This window comes from Solanum lycopersicum, chromosome 8 (assembly GCF_036512215.1).
Source record: "Solanum lycopersicum chromosome 8, SLM_r2.1".
Taxonomy (NCBI): domain Eukaryota; kingdom Viridiplantae; phylum Streptophyta; class Magnoliopsida; order Solanales; family Solanaceae; genus Solanum; species Solanum lycopersicum.
The window spans coordinates 59,247,847-59,262,469 of record NC_090807.1 but is presented as its reverse complement, the minus strand read 5'-3'; the positions used below and the strand labels follow the sequence as shown (position 1 = coordinate 59,262,469).

General features: G+C 27.2%; 1 protein-coding gene across 1 annotated transcript; it reads left to right on the top strand.

The window, feature by feature from the left end:
* The first annotated feature begins 7,664 nt into the window (after positions 1-7,664).
* Positions 7,665-8,598, top strand: THT7-1 (N-hydroxycinnamoyl-CoA:tyramine N-hydroxycinnamoyl transferase THT7-1). The gene has a single exon (NM_001247225.2). The coding sequence runs from the start codon at positions 7,719-7,721 to the stop codon at positions 8,457-8,459; it is 741 nt and encodes a 246-aa protein (NP_001234154.1). The 5' UTR covers positions 7,665-7,718; the 3' UTR covers positions 8,460-8,598.
* The last annotated feature ends 6,025 nt before the right edge of the window (positions 8,599-14,623 follow it).

The following is a 14,623-nucleotide window of genomic DNA, read 5'->3' as shown; positions in this document are numbered from 1 at the left end:
CCCCTCTATTCAATTTACATGATCTTCTTCTTCTTCTTTAAGTTATTAAAAAAAAAATCACATTTTTCTTAACTTTAAAAAAATCACATCTTTCTATATTTAGAGGTAAGTTCAAAGTACATAGGGAGGGGCATAACCTTAATTACCGCTCATTGTAATTTCGTCTCTCTTAGCCCATAAGAAGTCAAAAATGTTAGAATGAACTCTCAACCAGTGTCCAACAAAAATGAGACAGACGATGCAAATTATGAAGCTAAAGTAATTAATTAATCAACTAAACGACTAAATAGATTTTCTGAAAATATGTGATTGCGTTCCTAATTAACTTAATATGTTTGGCTGCCCCGGTACATATACAATAACGTAATATGTTATGAACATGCATACATATACGTTAAATTAGGTCTTAAATCTAATTCACACGACAAAAACTAACTTAAAGAAAGGAGGATCATCCAATCCTTATAAAGAGTTCATCCATATCATTAACCACCAATTTGAGACTTTTATCACTCTTTAACACCTCATCTCAAACTCAGTGCTTAGCAGGTGAACACTTGTAATGGGGGCACAACATTACATCGGTGAACAACAAATATTGAAATAGACTTGACTTTGATATCAAGTTAAATTAGATTTTACATCTAACTTACTAGCTCATGAGGGTAAGGGAAATTTGTCAAAATGCATATAAAGAGACCACTTAATCTCTTATCCCTCTACTAATGTAGAACTTCTTTACAATATGATGCACTATATTAAGGGCTTTTTACATATTCTTGAGTATGCTTAAACACATTATATAGATTTATAATATCAATAGAACAAATCAATTAATTATGATATCAAAAGGATAATTTTCTCTAACACCATTTAAATTAGATTTTTTAAGATAAGGTTCATTTACCCATGAGCCTTACAAGGCTCAAAAAATCATGAGCTTTGTAAGGCTCAACCACCTTTGAGCCTTACAAGGCGTAGGTGTCTCAGCACCTTGCGGCAGTTTTTTTTTTTAAAAAGTCATTGCTAGCCATTACTTTGGTGTTTTATTTTTATTGTTTCTTACATAATAATAATAATACATAGTTAGAGCTTATGATCCATAAAGATGCATAAATCTGTAAGGTTTAGTTCAACTACAAAGTTTGAAGTGACATGACCATTGCTTTTGTTTTACTGGAAAATAGAATTTTGATTTGCAGTGTTGACTCTGCAAGATTTTTAAAAATAGATTAAGATTTGACGTGTTAAATTTTGTATGTAAATTTTTTTCGTAGACTCTATATTCATATTGAAATATCAGATAAAAAGTATAGATATATTTCCTGCGAACTTACAAACAAAGTGAAGTGAATGGCCTAGTAGCTTCTACGCATCTAGCGATTTCTAAATAGAAAATAGTATTTTTGTTCTAATATAAATAAAAAACTTTTCAAACAAATTTATTTTTAATAGTTAGGGTTCTAATTTTTATTTTTGATTTAATTGTTGCTATACGACCTCTTCTCTCTGGTATGTATTTTGTACTCTTGTCTGTTCTTTTTCATTTTTTTCCTTATTTGTTTGTTTTAAACATATATAATTATCTATTCAAAATTAGATTTTGATATTTGATTCTAGGGTTATTTCACATATGGTTATATTAAAACAATTATTGTTTGCTATTCAAAATTTTAACTTTTGAAGAAAGTACATTATGGTTTTAGGTGATGATGAAACTAATAAAATATATGTTTAGCTGCAAAAATTTTAATGGTGAATATAATAATTTTAATTTCATTTAGAACAATATTGAAGATTATAATAAAAAAAAGTCCAAAATTTTATATTAAAAATTATTCACATTTTATAAATAATATTTTAAATTTTTTAATTAAATTACTCCAATATATACGTAAGTGAAATAATCAAATGAAATTAACAATTAAATAATGCATCCCTACAAACAAAAGCACTAATCTACTAACAAACAATTAATTATAATAACTAGAATTGAAAAAAAAAAAAGGAACAATACATAAGTATCCCTGTAACATACGTTCGAAATTTTAGAGACATACTTATACTATATTAAGGTCCTATTTTCTCCTGAACTTATTTTATTAATAATTTTCTACCCTTTTTGACCTACGTAGCACTACATTATGGGCTCAACTCTGATTGATTTTTCATCAAGCTAATTATATTATATTATAATTATAATTTATAATTTATAATTATTAATTATTAATTATTAATTTATTAATTATATAGAAGAGCCAATGGATCACCGGCAATAATGTAAATATACTCATTTTCAAAGGTAAAATAATGTTATTTAAGCAAATCAGAAACTATCCTTTCTCATTTCAGATACATTTTGTCCTTTTATTATTATTATATCAAAGGTAGTACACTCTCTGCCCGACTCTAGAACCATCCATTTGTTTCTTTTTTAGTATGTAGAATAATAAGGGTAAAAATGTAAATATATACTAACAAATACACTCAATGCATTACTCGAGAACTATCCATTCTTCTTTTTCAGTATGTAGAATAACAAGTGTTGCCTTCTTTCATTATGCTTTATGATTTTTTAAATGTGGTCATGCGAATTCAACTTAAAATAACGACTTCGCTTCAGCATCTTCGATATCAAATCATATGTTAGAATAACGATACAAGTAAAGTTTAACAGAGTGTTAAAAATATTATTTCTTATACTTTTATCATTACCAAGCTACATCGACTACCTTTTCATTTTTCTTCTCTTAAATAAAAGTTTTGGAACATTGTAAAATGTTTGATACCTCACTAACGAATATTTTTTTTTCTTTTAACTGGAAAGTAATTTCAATGCAGTTGCTAATGAAATTCTAAACAAAAATAAAAATTTCAGTTAAGAGTCTTATACAATGTAGATCTTTATATGGGATTGTCTTAGACTATTCATGCTATGAGCTTACTTCATTATTCTAGAATAATTTTGAGTTTATGTTGTCTTTTCTATCTATACCTTTATTTTTGTTTAGTAATTCCCCTGCTCCCTTACATGAAATGATGTTGAGAACAATGTACAAATCTATGACTATAACTATTGAATCTTACATCAAATTTAATTTTGTTGAATTTTGGTATTACCTCTATGTGTATAATAGAAATAAATGTTTGTGTGTCAGTATCTGACCAAACTTGACTATATGAGTTGCGATTTTAGTCAATTTCTAAGTAAATTTTGAGTTGTTCAAGTAGTATTTCCCTTGTCTTTTTTTAGACTAGCGCCTCTTCTATGAATAGTTTAGCTACATCTATGTATCTGTATTATTGCTAGCATGATTATTTCCGTATGTATATACAACATTTTAACACAATCATTTTATTGAAGTTACTGTTATTTGCCTGATTACAATATTGTTTGTTTTTCTTTTGATCTTATATGGCTAACATGTTGTATTCTACCGGATTTAATTTTTGTTAAGCTTTTTGTTGGACAACGTACATGTGTGACAACTGACATGTTGTTTAATTGTATTGTGATAAATTATTATTGTTATAGATATTTGATGGATATTTACTTGAGGTTAGACTTTAATATGTTCTTTAAGGTGACACTCTATTTTTACCATAACTCATTCATCTAATGTCACACTAAATAAGAGCTTTTGTTGTTGCCTTTCAGGTAATTGCCGGTCAAAATCATGTTTACAATGGTAATGTTCTTTGATATTTAATATATTACAAGTAAATTTTGAAAACTATTGTTAAATTATCCTACTCTACTTAAATAGTAGGCTTTTTGTTTCAAGTAGCCTGCACTATATCTTAATATCCATCAATGATATGTTATTGAAAATACCACAATAGGAGTTGCATGTACAGAGAAGATCAGGAAGGAAACAACCCACTGTCTTCTCACTCATATAAACTACTGCTCTGTCGAAATATTGATAATTATATGAAGTTATAGCTTGAAATTAACTGAAGTTTCTATGAAATATATATCATGCAGGGATTGCTGAAACAAGTCTAATTCGGTAAGAAAATGTATATTTTACTATACAACTGTTCTGCTAGTTTAAAGTTTTCTCATACTTCTTTTTTGAATTGTTTCAAAAATATAGCACTTATGCATGTCCTACATTATTTTTGTTATAGTTTTTTTGCAGCTTTGAAACTTGCTTCGAAAGATATTAGTAATGAAATGTGGCTTACATTCCATGGATTAGTGACAGAATAAAAAAGAATTTCCCTTTCAATGTTATTTGACACATATTTGATCAGTTCGTCAGACTCCATTTTGAATTGGGAGTTCATTACTTAATCCTCTCTTTGGGGTTCAATCTAAAAATAGTGCAAAGGTTGTTGATGTATTTCAGCTGAAGTTATGATAAATTTGTTTTATCATATCAAGCTTAAGTAAAGCAAGATGAGTATGTTGAATTGTGAAATGCAAGATCAATATTTATTGTATCATTTGAGTTGAATATCTTGTATTATATGAAGACCAAATAACTACCGGAAGAACCAATAAAGTGACAAACTATGTAACAAAAAATTATGTTAAGAAATTTCAGTAGAAGTTTGTGATTTTTTTGCTTTAACGTAACTTCTTGTTTTACAATTTATTGTTGCTTCAGCAAATAGTAAATTATATACCAATAAAATTAATTAGTTTCAAGCTTTTTATATACTTGCTCATATTTTTTCTTAATTTTATTCTAAAATGAAGTTTATAAGTTGTTTGAAAAGCGATAATATAAAAAAAATTAAAGAACGGAGTTATCAAAAACATTACAAAATATAAATGTTTATGCTTAGCACATGCAACCCTATCTAGTATATATATAGATGAATCAATGCGCTCGTTGTACAAAGGTCTTGCATCCACGTTTAATTTTCTAGTTTAAAAAGTGTTTTTTTAGATAAGAAAGAAGTTGTAAAAAGGTTTTGGAATTACATTATTTTTTTGCTTTTTTTTTAATACTTATTATAATGCATAAAGTTTCCTTAAAATTTATATCTAATTTTTAATAAATATTTGCATTTTACGGGAATCTTTTTGCACTTTCAACTATATTTTAAAACGTCATATATATTTCATTATTGGTCATTCTCACCAATAAGGTAAGTGCAAATCATATACAAATTTCAACTTATCATGTGTTACTAGTAAAGGCAGCTCAGACGTTTTTCTGGTCCAACACGAGCATTTATAGCGTAATAATCAGATCAGTTTTTAAAAGTAAGATTAATTAGGGAGTAGATAATTAGTGGAATTTATGAGGGACATATGATGACTGACAATGATCTTTGGAGAACTATTAGGAGAAACAAATTCCAATTATGAACAAAGTCATATTATTTATTATACATTGTAGATAAATCTACAAAGGTAATTGCCATATGTTCTCATCACAAGTCACTTTCTTACAAAAGAAAAGGACTAAATTAACTCTAGTGAATAGAATTACTATAGGTAAAATGACAATGTAATAGTAGAGTATTATCTAATGAATCGAATTAAATAGGCAGAAAATTACAATCGAGCATATGAGGAAGAAAAAACACGAAGAACTCAAAACAGCCGTTTAATAGGTTATCCCATTTTTTGCAATAAATAATTATCATACTTTGATGGTTGTCAAGTCAATATTTTCTAAAATCCTGACAATAGTATTTGTTTTTACCTTTGACTTCCGATTTTATTTTTTAAATTCCACCATCACAAACCAAATAAAAAACACTCCTACCTAGAGTTAAAAAAAAATAATTCGCCTTTACCTAATTGATTTGAAAAGTAATTTTTATAAATAAATTATGTTTGATTATTATTTTTTTCAAAAATGTGTTTTTGAAAATCAAATTACGATTAAGGGCGAGTGCTAATATACTTTTAATATTAAAATTATTTAATATAGAAAAATTAGTTTAAACATTTATTACAAAAAAATTAAGTTGAATTTTAGTTTTTATCAAATTAAAAATTGTCTTCACATTTTGAAGGACTATTTAAAGAATCCATAGTGTTCTTCCTTTTATAATTACCACAATGATGACTATTATAATTCTGTCCCTCCACGCCCTTATTCATATCATTAATTATTTGTCATCTTTCGGACTAATTATTCACTGCTATCATATTCATATGATTGAATGGAGCAAGTTAACAGGCGGATTTCAAAATTATCACATGTTGCTACCACATTCTTTTCAAGAAATGGAGCAAAATCAATATGATGAATTTCAAGACATTTCATCAAAAATATATTATTTTTGCCTTAATCTTCATTTTATCACCACTATGGTGCATTGAGAGTCAAACTCAATGTCTTATCCATATAAGGCACATAGGTCATAATTCTATGGAACTTGAACCCAATACATTATTATCACAGTGCATCAAAATTGATGTCTTACCCTCTTGGTGCGATAGAATTTGAATCTATCGTCTTATCATCAAATATTTTTCATTATGTGCATCTAGACTTAACCTGATGTCTTACCCTTTTTGGTGCGATGAGACTTGAATCCATCGTCTTACCCTTAACCAACGGTATAATAGACCGAAGTACAACATGACTCACCCTTTGAGTCTTTCAAAACAATCAAAATAATATTCAAACTCATGCTATTAAATTTTTATACCTTCTTCTATCTAAGAAATTTTGTATAGCATATCATATTCAACCAATAGTAGGATATGTCTTCGAATTCTGATAATTGTTAGTGACTAAATACTATTTTATTCTAAATCGTAAAAATATTTTAGAAACTAAATACCTGATTTTATGGATATAATACCTTGATTCTCATAACAAGATCAACCAAAAAATGAGTTAAAGAAAAACTAAAAAACTCAATCTTAATTGGCTATATACTCGTGCTAATACGTGTTATAAATCAATCTCATAAGAATATAATCATAAAGAGAAGAAGACAAGAGAAGTAGATAGAAGAAAATGAATTTTCTTCTTCAAGTGTATATTACAATGGTGAATGATATCTCTATTTATAGATAGAGAAATCAATCAAAAGGTCACCATGTTTAATGTGACATTAGTAGATACATTTGTATCTCAAAAAAGTTCATATCACCTTGAAAATATATATCCATAATAAGAATAAATTTATGATAAGCTTAATGGACAATTCACTTAATTCTATATATTTATAACAGTAACAAACAATCCAACAATATTACTTGTCAAAATTCAATATGCTTAAACTCTAAAAATTTAAATTTAGTAAATTGTTTTTGAAGTTTTACTAGTCAAAATTTTAAACCCCAACCATACTATATATAAACCAGGGTTCAGTCCAACTTCATTTTTATTATTATTATTTTTTCTCAAGTTTTTATATGAAGTACTTTACTGAATATTAATTTAGGAAATAACGAAAAACTTTAGAGTGTTTCAAAACTACTTAAAAAGAGTATATCACTATGGAATTCTTTTGAGAAACAACCGAGACCCAAAACAGCAAAATTGGTGGCCAAAGGCCAAACCAATTGCTTCAATGACTCGACCCCATAGAACGCACGTTATAGTTGACCTCCACCAACCATTTTATTTTTGTTGGAAAATCCACTAATCTCACTAGCAAATAAAATAAATGAATTTTAAAAAAAGAGCCAACTTAATTCTCCACTATAAATAACCATTATGATACTAAAGTATTTCCACACAATATCCCATTACTAAACTTTTCTCCTACTCCTTTAATTTTATCTCATTCCCATGGCTCCTACTTCTCAACAACCAACTCCATCTCCATCTCTATCTGACTCACTAACCACCGATGCATCATCGGACGTTACCATCACTGGAAAGATATACACACGAGTTCGTCTCGCAACAAAATCTGATCTATCTCATATATACAAATTGTTTTACCAAATCCATGAATACCATAACTTCACTCATTTATACAAAGCTACTGAGTCCTCCTTAGAGGGCTTGCTTTTTAAAGAAAATCCTCTTCCACTTTTCTATGGGCCATCCGTACTTCTACTTGAAGTCTCTCCAACCCCTTTTAACGAACCCACTAACCAAGCGTTCAAGCCCGTCCTTACAACGTTTGATCTTAAATTCCCCGTGGTGGAAGGACAAGTTGAGGAATTCCGATCCAAACATGATGATAAGAGTGATGCTTACATTGCAGGATATGCTTTCTTTTACGCGAATTATTCATGTTTCAATGACAAGCCAGGATTTTATTTTGAAAGTCTTTACTTCAGGGAGAGTTATAGAAAGTTGGGAATGGGGAAATTGTTGTTTGGAACAGTTTCGTCCATTGCTGCGAACAATGGGTTCGTATCGGTCGATGGAATAATCGCAGTTTGGAATAAGAAGTCATATGATTTTTACATAAATATGGGAGTTGAAATTTTTGACGAGTTTAGGTATGGAAAGTTGCACGGTGAAAATCTTCAAAAGTATGCACATAATAAGGGGAAAACTGAGGAAGAGACCTGTTAATTTTTTATTTTTTTTTAATTTTTTGCTTAATTGTGTAATTTATCAATTTCCTTTTTCTAAAAGCAGTTGTATTATCTTTGTGCTTGAAAAATATTAGTAAATAATAAAATATTTGTCAAAATAAATTGAGAGGGACAAATGGATGAGATTTTGATATAGGAGTAATATTATCAAACATGTAAATAGAGAAAAAATAACTATATTTTAGTTTGAGTAGCTTATAATTTACTCTTTTCGTCTCGTTTTTTTGTCGCATTTCAAAATTTAATTAAGCATATTTTTCAAAGTAAATTTTTCATAAATCATTTTAACATTTTGAATTATCAATTATTGTGACTTATAGTATTCTTTACGTAGTTTATAAATATATAAATTTTATGTCAAAAAATTTGAAAATTTTATACGCAAATTTCCGATTATAATTAAACTGTTTGACTTTCGAAAAATGAAAATATCACATATCTAAATGGAAATATGTCTCAAGTACATATCTAGATGAATTAATCGGTTAGGGAAAGTCTAATTTGACAAGTCTTTCTACGTATGGGAGGAAGTCGTACAAAGGTTTTAATGGTGATTTGAAGTTGTTTAAAGGTTTTAATGGTGATTTGAGGATGATGGAAATATGTGTCTGATTTATTAATTAAAAAATCAAATTGATATTTTCATGTGATATTTTTACACTGATTTAAGGTTGTATTATTACTCCTTCATGCACTCAACTTTCGTGAGAACACAGTTGCAATGAAAATGACTGAAATAGATGTATTTATTGTGAATTTGAGTAATTATATAAGTTAATAGGACCTTTTCAATTATTTATTTTTTAAAAAAAAGCAAGTACAAATTTAATTTTGAAGATAAGGTTCGGTCTTTCTCATGTTCCACTTATCCAAAAAAAAAAAAAAACAACAAATCTAGGCCATAGCTTTTTTAATATTTTATTTTTTAAGAAGGGGTACAAATCCAAGGGGAATCTATGTATTCTGTCTCATTAAAACGATATATATATCTAGTATCCAGTGTTTATTTTGACATCTCCAATCAGATTTGTGCTAAATAATTCACCAGAGAAGAAAAAAGCTAAGAGATACTCCGATGATACGTTGCGGGTGTATTTGATACGAAGGAAAATAATTTTTGATTTATTTACTCATGTCTGATTCGTGAATAGAAAATATTTTTCAAAAAAGATTTTTAGTATTTGATTTATAAATGAAAAATCATTTTACAAAAATATCTTTTATTTTTTTACATTTTTGAAATATATATTTTTTTTGGGGGGGGGGGGGTGTGATAAAAAATTGAAGTGAAACTTTTTTAAAAGAACAAGCTCTAAATTATTTATTTATTTTTTTGGGAGGGGAGAGGGGGGAGGGCTGGTTTGAGGATAGGGACAAAAATAAATTAAATTTTTCAATAAAAAAATAATGTAATTTAAAGTTACAACAAAGTTTGGAAAATGTTTTTCTTAATTTATTTTTTTTAAATTTTAAAAAAAATAAAATATTTTTTAAAATATTTACCACAATTAAACATGAGAAAATTAAAAAATATTTTCATTTCCTATTAAACATACGCCCTAGTTGTTAAAGTTTTCACTTTGGGCTTGGGGATGAATGTTGATCTAGAATGGTAGTAAGCTATGAACGAGTTTTAGCAGCAAGTAGCAAGTTATAAGATAGTAGATACTCCTATGGGATGCATCACTATCATGGTCATCTTTCGAGTTCTTCTAAATCATTACCTTTTAATCCATACAAAAAATTTAGAAGAGTTTTTATTCAAATCCTACAAAAATGTATGTGTTGTATAATATCATAATCTAACCTTCACTTGTGACTTTTGCGTGATATTTTAAAAAATATTATAAATTAATCGAAACATATTGATATATATTAAAAAAAAAAAAAACACATGATGAGACGGTTACAAAATTGACAGGCCTACTAAAATTGTCGTTAGTCGTAAAACGTTCAACAAATTGCGTATTCCGGAAACGTATATTCCTGGAAAATTCATAAATAAGTTTATTTAAAATGAAAATAATTTTATGTAGGTACGAAAGGAAAATGTTTTTTAATATTTTCATGTTTAGTTGGGTAAGATTTTAAAAAATATTCTCCAAATTAATTCATTTTCCTCAAAATTAAAGGAAAATGACTTTTCTTCAAAAATTAAGAAAAAACTTTTCAAGACTTTTCTCCAACTTCAAATTATAAATTTTTCATAAAAAAATTTGATTTATTTTTTAAAAATATTTTCAATTTTAATTCAAAAATAATTTTATATTTTTTAGTAAAAATAAAAGATATTTTCTGAAAAGTATTTTTCAGTCATAAATCAAGCACTATAAAAATTTTTTAGAAAATATTTTCTACCGATCATCAACCAAATATGAAAAAATAAATCAATAATTTATTTATTTTCTAGAAAAATATTTTCTATGGAAAACATTTCATTCTAACCAAACACACCCTAAAGCATGTTCATTTTCAGTGTGAATATATATATATATATATATATATATTTTTTTTTTTTTTTTTTTTTTTTTTTTTTTTTTTGTGTGAATATATATGGATTCTTATATATGATCCTTGTTGAAATTTCATGCATCTTGGTAAACATTACTCATCGTCAATGTTGACGACTTCACTTGACTTCCGCACCTCATTTATGTAGTCCATAGAATATTTATCCATATATATATATATATATATATATATAGATAGATAGCTGAAATTGTCAACAAGGATAATATTTTTTTATTCTTAGAAGTATGAAGTTGGTGAAAGTCTTTGTTCATACAAATTCAACATCTTTGTTTATTATGTTAAGAAGAATTTATTCTTAAAATATTGTTAACATTTTAATTATATTTTTTAAAGTAATTTTAGGTTTTGAAATAATAAAAACTCATATAGCATCAGATTCGTATAAAAATCACATGCAATTTTGATTTGTATAAAATCACAGGCATCTGATTTTTATAAATTGCATCGATTTGTATAAATCAAGTGTCTGTTTCTATGAAAATTACATTTGTATATGTACATGTTCTTTTGAGTTTGTATATTTGCATAAAATTTGAATTCGTTTACAATTAAATCGAGTAAAAACAACTGTATTTGTATATCAAATCTCTCTCAGTTTATACAAACACAAATTATACAATATATAATTTGTGTTTGTATAAAACGAGAAAGAGCGAAAACAAAAGCGATTGAGCAGATAAAAATTTGTATTGTATAATTATAAGCGTAAAGGACAAAGATATATATATATATATATATATATATATATATATAGAGAGAGAGAGAGAGAGAGAGAGAGAGTTTTCTCTCGCTTTATACAAACACAATTTATATACTTGTGTTTGTATAAAATGAGAGAGACGAGGAAAAGTGGCGAGCGAGATTTCTAGGGATAGAGACGAATGACAAAGTATTTGCTACGAATTAAAATCAAAAGAAATTGAGTTATAACATTTAATTTGAATTAACAGTTTGTTATTTACAATTTTCTCCATTTATTTTTTGTGCATGATCCATGCTAAAACATCTCTTGCACCCAAACAGACCCATATGCATCCGTTAACTTAAAAAAAATTAATATAACTTACATAAATCTCTGTAAAGAATAAATTACATTCAATAAACTTTTTTGTAATTACAATAATTTTTTAAAATTTGTATCTTTTGTATACATAAGTCACTATCCCGATACAAAAATTCTAGTACAAGAGTAATCTTTTTGTTGCGCTAAAAAGAGAATAAAATTTGGAAATTAATTAAATCTCATAAATTATACTTGGGTTTCTTCTTACTCTCAATCATCCAAAGGCAGATCCTATCATAACGAAGAAACTCAAAATTTCAAATTTCTCTCCCCATTCAACGAAGAAATCTTTCAGATTTGATTTTAAAAATATTGTCCAAATTTTGGGTAAGTGAGATCAGTAATGAAGGATACAAAAGTGATAGAACTGTTGTTGAACAAACGATTACCTTTTGAATCTTCAAGTTCATTGAAGATCCTTTCAATTTGATTCAATATTGTCAAAAAAAATTAGATTCAAGAATTTTCTTCTCCCAGAATATCGAAGATCAAAATTGTTGAAAATTTTGAGATTCAAATTTTTTCTCCTACTTTGTTGAAATTTCTTTAAATTTTGATTCAAAAATTGTCAAAAATTTTGAGAAGATACGTCATGAATATCTTTGTTTCTTAGTATTTTACTATCTATATATTTTGTTTAAATTGATAAGTGTTATATTTATACTAGATACATTAAATGAATAATTGTGCCTATAAGGGATGTTAGATTTAAGATCGATACATTTAGTATAAGTTCAAATTTACGTATCATATTTAAAAAAATTTTAGTGCATTATGCATTACAATTTATGTATCTCATTTTAATTGATAAGTATTTTATTTATATACTAGATATATTATCGCCTAACAGTTACTATGTAATTGATACATTTAGTATAAATTTGAATTTACATATCATATCTAAAAAAAATTAGTGCGTGATACATTGCTATGTATATGTATTACTCATTTAAATTGATAAGTATTTATTGTTACATGATACATTAAACATGTAGTTGTTGCCGATAAATTATATGGTTTGAGATCGATACATATAGTATAAATTAATATTTATATATCATGCCATATAATTTGACGTACCTATGTATCTTAAACAAAAAAAATATGAATTTGATAAATAATGATTTAGTTATAAAAAAATAATGCACATACCTAACAAACATATGATACATAGTCAATAAATTGAGCCTATTGTTCGTGTTTTCCCATAAAAAAGAGCTAGAAAGAAAAGATACCTTTTGATTAACTTTAAATCATTAACTTGAGAGATCACATATTTGAAATTCAAAATAAAGGAGTGATGAAGGTAATTAGTGATATAGTGGTGCGATAATATGCATGAAAAAGGGAAGAATATAGTGGAGTTGGAAGATTGAAAGTTATGTATCTGAAAATAAGAGAGTTTGAAAAAAAATATGAGATTTTTGTAAATTTTTGACATGGTAGAGAATAATAGAAAATAGGGTAAAAAAAGATATATAGTTAGGTAATTTTTCCAACGAAAAATTATGTGAGGCTACTATATATGTTTGTTTGATACTTTGAATAGTGGGCCATGTTCATTTTTTCTTTTATAGGAACTTTCTCATATAATCATTCAAAAATAGTCTAATTACACTTTATAAATATAGTTTTCTAATTATATTCGTAGCTACACATTATAGGGAGGAGAGTGACGGGTGAGACTAGGAGAGGGAGGAGAGATCAGCGAGAGAGGGCAGAGAGTGAGAGAGGAGTGATTGTATAGTATATCGGTTAGATAATTATATATTATACATATGTATTTGTATATTCTTGTGAGAGAGTTTGAGAAAGGGAGGATAGAGGCGGCAAACAAGATTGGGAGATGGAGGATAGAGGTGAGCGAGATTGGGAGAGGAAGGTGAGAGGCGGGCGAGATTTAGAGACGGAGGAGAAACACAAGCAAAAGAGGACAATAATTTGTATAATTCGAGTATAATTCACGTACTTTTATATAATTGAGTAATATAAAGTCTGAAATTATACAAATATAATAAAACTCAAAATAAAGAACTGATACAAACATAAACAATTATACAAAATATATTATACAAAATTCAAAAACTACATGTTTATACAAATTTTCAAAAGTTATACACAAGAAGATTGAATGTATAATGGAAAAATAAAAAATAAAAGGAAATCATCGTCATATACAAATACAAATCAAACAAAGAACAGTTAGGTGTGAATTATACAAATGTGACGAATTATACATATGCAAACGTGACTAATTATACAAATTCGTAATCAACCTACGTAATTAGTGTATAATGTTAGTCGCGAGTGGTAATTATAGCAAACTGTAGGTATGATGGTAACTAAATAGTATAAGTTTGCTTAACACATAATTTTTTCCCTTGTATAACACTACAATAAAAATGACCATTAGCAGCATTTAATAAATATGATTTTTTAGTGCAATGCCACTCTTTGTATATGTCCCTAAAGCCTTTAGCGAATTGGTTCTAATGACACTTAACTAATGCCGGTAAAGACTTTAGCACTCTTTATTAGTGTTAATA